Below are 13,643 nucleotides of genomic sequence, written 5' to 3'. Positions count from 1 at the left end.
TCAGTACCTCCTCGATCCAGAATTCAAATCATAAAATAAAAATAAATAAAAGCACCATTCAAGGAGATTGGAGCTATCCACAAGGAACTAATCGCCGGATCCTTTTTGTAAAATTTCCAAACATATTAGATTCTATATCTTTCACTTATCCGACTCCCAAAAGGATTGGACTCTACTACTTTCTCCTCTCTTCCCTCAAACATTCATTACACGTGTCCAGTTGCTAATGCAAACAGAAGATACAGAGCAAATAAACACAGACTCTGAAGAAAGATATGCCAAAAAGCAGCAACAAACATATCCAAAGCCCAAAGAAAACATAATCAGATCATGACGTAGCATATTACTACAAAGGATGAACCCCCGCATCTTCCACTTCTATTATTAAGCATTTTAGACTAACAAAGAGAAACAAAATAAGAAATTTGAAAAAGTAAGAAAAATCATAATTCATAATTTTTGATACATTTTGGAAGCAGTATGAATATTGTTTCTCTCGTAGTAACAGAATTACATAATCAAGAGTGATTCTGTAGTATGTATTTCTTTCCCATTAATTGAAGTAAGGGAGAGAAAGACTTGGATCAGAGATCGATTAATCAGTTTCCTTTTCTAAACTACATCTATTACCCCAAAAAGGGGGAAGGGGGGAAGCAAATGGAGAGGTGATCGTGCCCCATGGAAACAGGTAGTAACAAGAATTACAGTAAATGTCATCATTCAAATAGGAGCCATTTGGGAAAATTCCAGGGGCTGCACACCTTCCAATCAACCCTAGTCATATAACAAGGAGGAACAAGTTATACGCCAACATAGAGAATGCAAGCTTCAAGAAAGAATCGCCTTGATTTTAGTCTTCTGATCTTCAGTTAGTGACTTGGGGAACAAAACTTCATATGTGACATACAAATCTCCCTTCTTTGAACTTAGGTGCAAAGGCATGCCCTCCCCTTTGAACTTCCTCACTTCTTTAGGTTTAGTGATACCCTACATATTTCACCAAATCCATTTTAAAAAGTGGATGAAAAATGACAAGTTCATGTGACCGAACAAGATATTGATTATTTGCAGACCTCTGTGCCGATTTCCACTAAATGTTCATCAAGATGTTTGATGGTCTTTTCGAAACCAACAAGAGCTTGGACCTGAAATAAGCAGGGAGTTAGAGATCAACATTATATATAAAAACCAATAAATTGAATAATAAAGGAGAATAAATATTGCAGGTTCAGACGACTATAAAAAGCTGTCTTTTTATCTGCAATGCCAAAAAAACAAGCACAATAAATTGTGACTTTCCGTTCTATAGATTGATATAGTTTAAATGACAGACTTGGAAAATGCAGCATAATTTTTTCTCGTTCCTTGGAAGTTTATTTATCACGAAAACAGTAAAAGGGATCTGATTTGTATGTCTTCATCTAACAGATGTCCTCCACCAAAATTTATCTGGAAAATTTAGGATGCAAGTCTTCTGAGGTATCACTAAATTTTAGATGGTCAAGAGTTGATAAAACAGAGATGATGGCTCTAGATCTTCATTCCTGTTGAAAAAAATCTAAAATTCACCCAGAAGTAACAAAAAGAAAAAAGATCACAAACATGAATGACGATCAAAGCAAAACCTATTACACGAGAATCATAAAACCAGACCCATTGAGACAGGTAAAAAGACTGTTAGTTAAGGCTAAGATACTGAAGTTCCTGCGAAACATTTCAGCTCATTACAACTTATCGCTAATTCAATGTTCACTACAAGTTGTTGCACATACTTCTAGAAGGTTTAGAAAGTGAAACCTATTAAGGATGGAGCTAAAACAAACACAATTCAGCGATAGTTTCAAAACATGTGATGTGCCTCCTAACCTTGTTATTGTTGTCTATAGACATAAATGCAAAATCTCTTAAATTGTTGACAAAAGTAGACATGTTTAAGGGATGGAAGGCTTGTGTTTACAAGCAAGGTTTGAGTTTCGACCAGTTTCGGTCAGTTTCAGCTGGTTTTGGTCAATTTCGGCCAAAATTGACCAGAACTGTTGTTCTTCTTTTAAAAAATTCCTTTTAACAAGTAAATATGCTCACTATTTTATAAAATTCATTAATTCATTAATATGCTCATTCAATCAATTTATTCATGAAAGCATCAATCATCAGGCATCAGCACATTTATGTGATCTCAAATTTGAAACATTGCAACATGTCTTAGAAATGCTGCAGAACAGAAGGGAAAAAAAGGAAGGGGTGGTTAGTAATAGCAAATACTCTTTTCTTTTGCCTTTTTTATCACTACCTATATCAATTTGTTTGTTGGTAGCATGCGATTATTGATAAATAAAAAGGCTACACATGATCGTTATTAAGGATCTTAGAGATAGGGTCTTTACATAGTGTGTAGTGTCTCTATTCTAAGTTTCTAAATGAATAGATAAATATTGTTTGTCTGACGATATAGAATGTTTGAACTTCAAAAGGGAAAAAATCTATGAGAGGAAATTAGGAAGTATATAAGAAATGTCAGCCTAAAAGTACCCAAGCTGCACAAAGTATGGTTGCAAATAACTCAAAACATCATAAAATGATGAAAAGTATATTATCATAATTTATTTTATCTCTTATTTTTGTATTTTTAGGGATCTTCTCTTGACTTTTTGACCAAAACACTGAAACTTGAAGCGGAACTACCAAAACCAAACCTCTAATTGGGAGAATGAAACCTAGTCTTAGAACCTTGATCGCAAGAAAATTTCAAGCCTAAAGAATATAAAGTGTCTAGTATTTCTTAATAAGTGTCATAAACAGAATCTTGAGAGGTATAAGTTTGATGAAATTCATGGTTCACGACAAACCAATAAAAGGAATACAATGAGACAAGCAGCAGAGAGTCCCTGGAGGTCAAACTTCACCATGAAAATTCTATTAACAATTTACAAGGTCAAATCTGCGGGCACTCTAGTCTGTAGGTGTTTGTCTCCCAATCCTCAAGCACTTCACTATACAATCAAAGAAAGTGTTGTCAACATGAAAGAAAATACTAGAAGCCTCATCCCTCCCACCAAAAAAGAAAAATTACATAAGAAAACAAGAGCATAAAAGAACATGACACTGTAGGTTTCTGCTTAGGTTATCTCACTATCAGTTTACAACATGCAAAACTATGCAAGGCCACCTCCTTTTCATTTTGAATAAGGCATAGGAATATGAGGGCTTATAGGACTGATCCCTCATTTTAAGAATTACTGCAGGACATAAATCTGGTAATAAGTTGATCAATCAATGCATGCAAGCACCCACCTTCATACATCCTTTTAATCAGGACTGCCCAATATGAAGTACTGCCATGGTTGTATATGCGCTTATACTATTTGTCCACAAAACAATGTTAATTTTCAGGAAAAATTTCTGGAAGAAGGTATAATGCACTATTTGTCCATAGATGCTTTCAGATTTCTCTATTGAGAGCAACCTCCTCCAAACTGTTAGCAGAAGTTTGTGTCATGATTGGAACTTGAATTTTCAAAGCTAGCAACATAAGAGAAATAACATAATTAAGTACTTTGCATCAGGAAATAAATAGATGACATCCAGGATCACTGCAAAATTTGTTCTCTAAGTTGACATGAACACACAATCCGGACAACCCAGTCACTGCTGTTGTAAGAACTAGAAGAAATTATCAGTTCAAGCTAGATTAAAATCGTAATAGCAGCACACAACTCCAGGTCACCACAAAATACTAAGTAGAATTTATAAAAACAAGGAGGCTAGATTTATGAAACACAGCAGTAATGGTGGTAAACTTAAGCAGAAGTAAATCTTAGTCAAAGAAAAGAGCACAAAATTGAAGAAAAGTTGTTACCAGTGAAATTGTCACAGTTATATGCAGGTCATTGCCTTCCCTTCTGAAGCGCCCATGTGGTGCTGTTCGGATCCTGAACTGCTCATGAAAATGAATGTTTAAATAATAAAGTAGATTTAAAGTGGTAAATTTCATTATTTTTTGGGGCGGGGATACCTTCAGATCTCCAGCTTCACCATCAATTTTAGGTTCACCATCCTCATAAAAAAGCAACTCCTGTGCACAGTTTAGACAATTCCACTGATGAGTTACAAATAAATTGAAGAAGGAAAGCATATATTATTCTATAGTATTTGTGGTGCAACAAGTCTGAATTAGTTCAGAACTTCAGATGGAAGAGTAGCTTTAAAGCATGTAAGAAACAAAAATTTTAGTTGGTCATTAATGAGAAACAAAGGAAGAATATCCTAAACATATCGCAGAACTTGGAGTGAACTCTATGCCAACACCATGAAAATGGTATAGGATTCGCAAAATAAAGTTCAATATTCAAATGAGACCAGGGATCATCGAACCGTTATTGGGCGTTGTACCAATCGGCATCCGGTACGGTTCGGTACCAGTTCAGACCAAACCAGAGCCGGTTGGACGTGCGGCGTGCCCGTTCATGCACAAGCACACCCTAAATTTTTTTTGAGAGTTCTCTCTTCTTTCGAACTTTTTCTATGAATTTAAGTCTAATTTGATGTTTTTCAAATATTTTTTGGTTTTTTTTGATGTTTTCTAATGTTTCTATGATCCTGTTCACGCGCCGGCATGCACCGTGCACACCTTATATGCGTGCACACCTCATTTAGCCTTGGCTCTTCCTTCTGATAGCCTGAATCAGTATTGTTTGTGGATTTTTTGAAAAGAGAAACCTGGTTCCATCAGTTTAAGAATGCCTTCTTCAGCCTTCCCCTTCAGTAGCGTTCGGCTTTTATTTAAAAGCCAAACGCCAAGCCACAGCCACAGCAGGCGTTGTGGCATGGCAATTATTGCCACAGCGAACCACTGGCCCCCGACTCGGTGCAAACCAACCGGTTCGCACTGAGTTTGAGTCGAACCGGACAAAACCGTTCAATTTCGTCCGGTACCGGCCAATTCCGACTAAAATGGTTCCGGCAAGTATTATTGAGGTTCCGGCCCCCATGGGCCGAAACCGTTTTCCTATAGCGAACCGATCCGGCCTAAGATCGGGTCCGCTCAGTTCGGGCTGAACAGGGCGGTGTGGCCCGGTTCGGCAATCCATGGATGAGACATAATTAATATGAAGGCAACAAAATACACCAAAATATGAATAAAGAAGAAACCTAATATGAAAGCCTAAAATAATGTAATTAGCACAAAAATTGATAAAAGACATCTACATGATACAAATCTGGGATAATCAAAATGACCTTGTGCTGCCCAGCAATAGTATGCATTTCACGGAGCACACTCAACTAGAGATGCAGGTCTAGCAAGGGTCATCAAACCCATTGCTACATAATTTTCATCTAATGCCTCACCGGTTGCAAGTCACAACAAAGTGACAAAAAACACATTTATGATGGGTAAAGAAAAACACAAGGATTTTCAGGTTGAAAATGTCATGCCCCAAATCCAGAACATCGTAAAACTAGTAGCAAGTCGTAAGGTTCAAGCACTTAAGCAAGCTGATAACATCCATGAAGATATATCCACTTGATGCTACTAAAAAATACCAAGACCTAAGATATATCTTGTAGTAACAAGCAGTCAAGTCATATAGAAAAAACTGCCTCATTAAGGCTTTATTCAGAATGATGATAATCTATATAGAAGCAGCTTACTTGTCCATCTTGCATCCCCTTTTCAATATCTACAGTGATAGAATAACCTTCTCGCTCAAACTTCACGTTTGGACATTGCTCACAGACCTGAAAAAGAAACATTGGAAATTTAAATAAAACTTCCATTTGGACACATTCTGAAGGTGAAATTTTTTAAAAATAAAAGCTCTAGTTATTTATCCCAATCAGTGAACTTATGAGTGACATCAAAATAGTGAGGACCCAAACTGCTGCTTATTTGAATAAAATCTGGTCCGCACATCACAGAGCTACCTATCAGGGTATTTTTTTAAAGAGAAGGTACCTGTTCTGTCATCTGCTGAAACATTCCTGGACCAATTTGTCTATGATAAACTTCATTCCTGCAGTTGCAGCGCCTCTTGCCAGGGGCTGGCTTTATAACATTTTTCTCTCTCCAAACCTATAAGAAGTCCCATCAAAGAAGACAAAGTAAGGTGATTGGAAATCATGAGAAACAGATTGCCTCAGAGCTACTATCCTCTGGTTCATAGTACGCAAAATCAATTTAATTTGTGTTCCAAGATATAATTCAGTTATAAACTAAGAAAGCAAGAGGAAGAAATGTCAAAAACTCAAAAAGTCATCATCTTGAACAACAAGATACCACCCACAAAATTACAGTGGCATGATTCACATGAGGCATTGGTTTAAAAAGAAATGACACTTAACACAGAGAGTAATTCACAATGAAAATTGAGACAATTTTAATTAGCAATGAAGTTTACAATGGTTGGCAAAAGAAGTTTTAGATCATGAACAAACTTAAGAAAATTATGAGGAGAATAAAGTTACCCCTAAGGAACCTCCCATATATAAATCTTCTAGTGTGGCATCCAATTCAACAACTACATCATCACCTTTTGCTATCACCTCCTCCTCCTCTTGTGCCATACCACCTCCAAAGAAACTGAAAGAAACCTTATATGTAAGCAATGCCGGCACTACTTGATTTGTAATTAGGGAAGCAGATATAAATGCATGCAATTAATATAACATGATAAAACTAACAATATTCACTGTATGAGATAATGTACGAATGCAACACTTAGAAAGAAATCATATCAAATGTACTGCAAAAGGCAGGTAATGCATTATGCATATGCAAGATAGCTTATTGCAAACACATTAACAGACAGGCAACAATCAGCACAGAAGTAGCTGTAAATATCAAAGGAGCAGTAACGAGGAAACAAGATTGTCAAGAATGACCTAACAAAAAGGAGTGTGAAAAGGAAAATTGTCAAAAAATCAGCAGAGCGAATTGGTATCCAATAAAAAACCATCTTAAAAACTCTCAACTTTGAGATATATAGAGGCTAGCAACCATATTGGTCAAATTGTCTAGGTGGCCCTGAGCAATGGACCTTGCGATCACCCACACAATTGCATCGATGACTAGAAAGTCACCTAGGCACCAAACTCCATACAAAGTCACTCATGCATTTAATGATTCAACTAAATTACTTTGTATATCCAGATTTAAACTATTTCAATTGATCAGCATTTGCACATACCTAAGGATTATAGGTTGGACATTAACAATTAAAGTTCCAAGACATTTTAGTTCATGAGTTTACAACATACTCATTGATGAACATAACAAATGAAAAATATCTATAATTATTGTCTTAGCTCAAGTAGTAAAGACTGTCAAGCTTCCTCAGGCATCCATCTTTTTGGAAACTGGAGCTAAGGTCTAGGTTTTTGAATGGTAAACCTTTTCCAGTCACTTGTTTAACACTTTAACTTAAAGTACTTAAAGTTCCATTGGCACGATCTTATTTTTTTCCTTAGGTTCCAATATGGATGCAAGTCATTTGTTCATTGGCATCATATACCATATAAGAAAGATACAATAAAAGGCTTTAACATGCACGCATGCATATGTATGTATTCTTATCTTTTATATATTCACATGTTCATAAGTTCATCTGTACATATATATCTTTTGGTTCAATGTATGTTAGATATATGCAATTACAACCACCCTCCCCTGCATGTACATATTTTTTTGTGTGTTTATATATATAAATATATATGTACATATGCATATAAGTATGTATATATATGTATATGCATATGTACAAATGTATGTAAATGGTCCTTCTGAGGCTTCTCTAGCTGTCTTCAGAGACCTATTTAACACCTTGACTGCCACCCAGATGCCTTGACTGCCACCTGTAGCAACAATGCCTGCAACCCATGATTCCTAGGAAATTTATATAAAATGACATCAAGTTAAACAGTTCACCCTGTCCCATACTACAGGCAGGGATCAAGTTTAAACACAGACAACCAGAAGAAATTAATTTAACTTGCCAATTCTATTTCAGAATCAAGACTGGTGTGTATTGTGTTTTATAAATAGACCCATCCACAAGGAGAAAGATTCCCTCGTGTCCTCAACTAAATGTTGATGTTGTCTTCTTCTCCATCAGCTGTTCAGGCATGTGTTGGCAATGGTTACCATGATTCTGAAAATCCACGTCCTCTTCAGAGTTCTCAACAGGGACTTGTAAAATTCTGCTCCGATCTACTTGACTGTCACCGAAGGTCTAGATCAACAAGCCTAACAAGCCATAAAGCCATACAAGGCACGTGAAACTGTAGTGGTGTGAGTTTGTTCTCCCTAATTATCATGCACTGAAACTGAGCCAGATGTGGACTTAATGGGTTTTATTACTGTGCCACTTATCAGGCATGTTAATGGGCTGCTTCTTAAAAGCAATTAACAATGAACAAAGGGGTCAAGCACACTCTTGAACCATGCTTCTGCTGAGAGTTTGTAAACTGGATATCGGGAACCTTAAAGATGACAATTTTAGTCAGGATTTATCATAATTATCATCCATTGTCTTGTCAAAGACATCGCAGAGTGACAGGACTTCATCATTTTGTCCTCCCCTTGTTTCTTTACCTATCCTCATTCTCAGAAGCAAGACAGAAGCCTCTTTCTGATACCAATTAATGAGATTTTCAGTCACTAGCTAATAGTTCAGCATGACAAGCTAATGGCTGCATGCTGGATGAGCATGGGAAGCAAGATTTAAGCATTAATCTAAGATGTGGATAAACTAAATTTAAGATGCGTTGTTAATAATCGCTTTTTTGTGTGTATCTGTGTGTGTGAAATGTGAATGAGTGGAGAAAAGGATATAATATTGACCCCAGTAAATCGAGTGAGCAGAAGAACAGCAATTAAAGAAATTTCAATGTCTCTGAAAATTATATTAGTTTGTATGGATTTTGAGTTCCCTTTAAATTTTAACAAAATCGTGTAACAATCTCAAAAAGGAAACACAGTCTTACCTGTTAAAAATGTCTTGGATGTTCCTCCCGCCACCCCTTCCTCCACTGCTGGCATGCTGCTTCACACCCTCTTCGCCATACCGGTCATAGATACTCCTCTTCTCACGATCAGACAGCACTTCGTATGCTGAAAAAACGTAAATTTATGCAAAAAGATTAGATTTTGAGTACAAAATCAATGATTTTTTTGTAATTTTATAGGGAAAAAGGGGGGGATGAAACCCTTAGGCAACAAAAAATTAGATTAGCTTTATGTGGGGGAAGAGAAAAGAAACTGATCACATTGCAGTCCACCAAACATAAAACTTGATTCATACCATTGCTGATCTCCGTGAATCTCTTGTTCGCCTCTTCGTTCCCGGGATTCTTATCGGGATGATACTTCAGAGCGAGCTTCCTGTACGCCCTCTTGATCTGCTCCTCCGAAGCTCCCGTCGAAACTTGCAGCACATCATAATAGTTCTTCCTAAAATCCCAAAAGCCACAACAAAAGGAAAATTTATCAAAATCCAAAGCGATTCGAGTCCAAACTGTTCAATAAAAAAAAAGGAATCGAGTAGTACCCTCCGAGGGCGGCAAGAACGTGTGATAGAAGGAAGACGAGGAGCAGAAGCCACGTTCTTGGCAACGCCATCGGAGCTGTGAATGAGCTCCGATCTGAGAAAGCCGGTAGTCGACTCGATGGTCGTGAATCGAGAATTTGACGCTTCTTGGTCGAAATTAGGGTTCGAAAAGGAGCCCAGATCGCGTCTATCACGTCTCGGCCACGAGCTCCTCCACTCTCCTCAGGAACGGCTTTAGAGACCGAAGGCGTCAACGGGTTGGTCTTCGTAAACTTGCGTCTCCGGAAACGAACCAATTAGAGGAACGGAATTCGGTGTCAAAACCAATGAAAAGAGGACACCTGGAGCCCGGAGCGGCCGTTCTTGTTCCACCCCTCATTAAGCTGGTCCAGCGGGCGGAGATTCGCTCGGCTCCGGCCGGGTGCGCGTGATCACGAACGTATTCAATACGAACGGAATTCCGCATCCGGAACACGATATCCAGTATTCTGATACCCACCCCCTCTCCTAATCACAAATTAACGAGAAATTAAAATAGATGCGTTTCTATGATTTTTTTTGCAGCACCAAGTGGCAAAGTTTGCAAGCACGATGTCCAGAAAGAGAAAGGGAAGGACGAAGTCCAGAGAATCGGAGATGAAGCCAAGGTGGCAAAGTTTGTAAGTAGTTCGACCACTTGGTTTTCCCACTGAAAAAATGGAGGAGACGAAAAAATTTAATAAAGTAAAAGATCTTATCTCATTCTATTTAAAAGCTTAAAAGAACTTTTAGGAGAAAAAAAGTTATCCCAATTTTTAGTATAAGAAAATTGAACTTGTCCATATTCTATATGAATTTTTTTTTCTTATAAAACATGAAAATCTTATTTTCATGAAAAATCTATTTTTTTTCTTCCATTTTGTAAACTTCAACTAGATATGAAGTATTTCAACATCTTTTCGTTTTCTGTACTTTTTTTTTCTTCTCATGATCCAAATAAGTTACAAATAATGTTTAAAGAAGAAAGTTTTATTGATCCTCAAAATTAGTTTTAAGATATATTTATGATTGAATCACCAATTCCGATTTCAAAGAAAAAAAAAAGAGCATGAGTTGGTTATCATCTACCCCCTTCTATCTTAAATTTTGGTACATACATCTTACTTTGGTTGTTTTAATAAAAGGATAAGAGGTATGCCGATCTTAAAATTCGGCATACATTTATTATATTACATTAAAAAAAATACAAAAGGGTTATAGCTATTTATAATGCGTCTTGTTTGCGTTGCATGGGCCAAATTTTTAGAATTTTGTATCGCATTATAAAAGAGAAAAAATATATATGTTGTAAAGGTTTCGTTTATCAAAATTATTATTCAAACTACTATTAAATTTAGCTGATAAAGTTTACTAGATGATAAAATATTGGGAACTATGAAGTGGAACATGGACAGCTAGGAACATGCTTGTTTTCAGTACCAATATTAAATCCTAAAACATTTTCGTTTCTAATAACCTCATCGTTTATGAAAAAACTAAAGCATCCATGAGCTTTTGAATTTTAAAAATAAACATCTAATTTAAAAAACAATAAGAAATTATTTAGGAACAAAAATCTGGAGGAATAATGGATTCAAGTTTCTACAATTATAATTTATTAAATTACAATTTATAGACCCTTCTTTTTTTTTCTTGAAAATAACCATGATTTGGTAGTCGTTATGGATAACTAAACAATTTGAGATGCCCGTTTCTATTAAAACTCCACTTCATGACACCTGCTTACACAACCAAATACATTGTACAAGCCATTTAAAATAGATAGACCCCAAATATATGATATGCTACATTCAATATTAAATATGATATATATATGAATTATCATAATATATGTACATACAATTTATATAAATATATAATATAATTTATAATACACATACAGATATATATGTGTGTGTGTCTGTTATGGTCATGTGAATATCATATGTTATTACTAGTATAGCATCAAATATATATATTTACTCATGTGAATATATTGACTTAATCTGTAACTATAATATAATTTATAGAAATATTTTGATTTCTTTGCTTGAGAAGAAGTTCGTGATCATGATAATACTAAAATATTGTAATATTTTGGAGACATGGCTAGTCTAAGTCCAACAAGACATATCTCAGTTGCAAAAACTAGCCAAATTTGATCTCATAGAAAACTAAAAGGGGCAAAAAGAAAAGTAAAAGAATGCTCATTGAAAGTCTAATTGATTCTGTGCATATATATACATACATATATTATCTTAAAAAAGTTATCGACATTATTCAATATATTATTTTTTCTATTCTGACAAGATTCTCTCAATTGATAAAACGTCATTATGAAAATTGTTATCATATTTCTAATATATGGTTCTATTTACGTTCAAGTTAAGTACCATATTTAACATACTGATTTAAGCTAACTAAACTCAAACTTAGTCGTCAAGTAAAAATATAAGATTCTTGGCTCTGTCTCATCCAAAAAATTAAAATATGACATACTCTTATCCACAAAAAATAGGTCCCATCCCTTTGCCAGCAGGCATCTCTCTCTACTTAGTGGCATTAATACTATAATGCCATTCGAATTTCTTCATCTTCCACATTGAACTCTTTTCCTTCTCTATTACCAAAAACAAGGAAAACTCTTCATTCTCATGTAGATATTCTTTTGTCTAAAAAGTTATTGACATTATTCGGTAGGATTAATTTTTTTCACATCTCTCAAGATGATTGATAAATCATTGGTCCGAGAATTGTTATCATATTTAATATAATTCAATATAAGTTGGTTCCATCAACATTCAAGTGGATTATCATATTCAACATATCGAATTAATCTAACTAAAGCAAACCTTAGTCATGAAAGAAAATAAATTTCAATTCCTTGTTTTCTTCTTATAGGGTCATGCTTATTCAATCATATCAAAAACATGACTTCAAATAATGCTTAGAAATATGTGCTTAAGCTTTATGAAAAAATCATTCATATGTATCTATTTTCGAGCTGAACTGAAACGTAGTAAGCTTATAATTTTTTGTATATCTTTTATTTATGGTCCTAGACTTAAGGATTTGGGTGAATTTGACTTCTTTATTAAACTTAAGGGTTTTTCGTCAGTCAAAGATGTAAAGAGGTCGACCCTACAAAAGTCAAGGCCACCCAAGAAATGCCACCTCCACGAATCGAGAAAGAAATTCGGAAGTTTCTCGGTCGAAGCTTCCTCGACTTTACTGTCAGACTAAACTACTCCATTCCCCCCAAGGGGGAGAGCGAAGCGGGAAAGCTTTGGCTACGACGATCGGAGTAATTGTAATTGTAATGGCTCTCGGTGAATTTGTCACTCCGGATGGAATCTACTTCTTGAGCCTCGGGCGCAGTTTAAGAAAGATTCTTCTTCGGCTTGTCTTTGTCGGATTTCTTTTTCGTATGCTTCTAGGGTGCGTTCCTTTGCCTACATCTGAACATCCCATTTCCAGTTGGATTGTTTCTCATATACGCACATGTTTTGAAAAAGTAGCAGCCGAATCTTTCCTAAATTGAACAGTATTTCAAAAGATTAAGTAGTCGACTAGTATTTTGAAAACCATTGAAAGCTAAAATTACATATATATATATATATATATATATATATATATATATATATATATCTCATTGAAAAATCATTAAACAATATTTAGATTAAAAACGACGACCATTGTTTGCCAAATTAAACTATAAAATGACAACTACCTTAACCATACTTATTAGTTGTTACAATAACAAATTATAAATCATGATAGTAAAATAATAGCTTTATTTGATTGCTAGTGTCCGATATTTATTTTGTATACAACATTGATGGAGGAAGAAAGAAAAAGAAACACTTGTTATATACTGTAGATACATCATCATTCGCAATGTATAAACTGAAACTTTTATTTAAGTGGCATGAAAATATGAATACAAATTTATTATTGCATTCAAATAAAAAATACAATGTCAAATAACAGCCATTATATTTATTGGACAATAACAATCATAAATTTACTAAATAACACCCATCATTTAATTATCCATCATTATAAAAAAACCGTTATAACGGC

The 13,643-nt window shown here is 35.2% G+C and overlaps 1 protein-coding gene across 1 annotated transcript; it reads right to left on the bottom strand.

The window, feature by feature from the left end:
• Nucleotides 1-417: 417 nt before the first annotated feature.
• On the bottom strand, nucleotides 418-10,043 carry LOC103712640 (dnaJ protein ERDJ3B-like). The gene is made up of 10 exons (XM_008799214.4): nucleotides 9,543-10,043; nucleotides 9,297-9,445; nucleotides 8,980-9,106; nucleotides 6,463-6,577; nucleotides 5,954-6,070; nucleotides 5,650-5,736; nucleotides 4,013-4,072; nucleotides 3,857-3,934; nucleotides 1,074-1,145; nucleotides 418-987 (listed from the first exon to the last, which is right to left on the bottom strand). Exons 1-10 carry the CDS (start codon nucleotides 9,611-9,613, stop codon nucleotides 829-831), a joined length of 1,035 nt encoding a protein of 344 aa, XP_008797436.2. The 5' UTR covers nucleotides 9,614-10,043; the 3' UTR covers nucleotides 418-828.
• Nucleotides 10,044-13,643: the final 3,600 nt, after the last annotated feature.

Source organism: Phoenix dactylifera, chromosome 12 (genome assembly GCF_009389715.1).
Source record: "Phoenix dactylifera cultivar Barhee BC4 chromosome 12, palm_55x_up_171113_PBpolish2nd_filt_p, whole genome shotgun sequence".
Taxonomy (NCBI): Eukaryota; Viridiplantae; Streptophyta; class Magnoliopsida; order Arecales; family Arecaceae; genus Phoenix; species Phoenix dactylifera.
The sequence above is the reverse complement of the archived record's forward strand: the minus strand, read 5'-3'. Positions and strand labels throughout refer to the sequence as shown.

Coding starts and splice junctions, on each gene's coding strand:
- LOC103712640 (XM_008799214.4), bottom strand. CDS start 9,613: ATGGCGTTGCCAAGAACGTGGCTTCTGCTCCTCGTCTTCCTTCTATCA. Junction 3,935..4,012: donor GTGAAGCTGGAGATCTGAAG/GTATCCCCGCCC, acceptor TTTCATGAGCAG/TTCAGGATCCGAACAGCACC. Junction 988..1,073: donor TAGTGGAAATCGGCACAGAG/GTCTGCAAATAA, acceptor TGAAATATGTAG/GGTATCACTAAACCTAAAGA.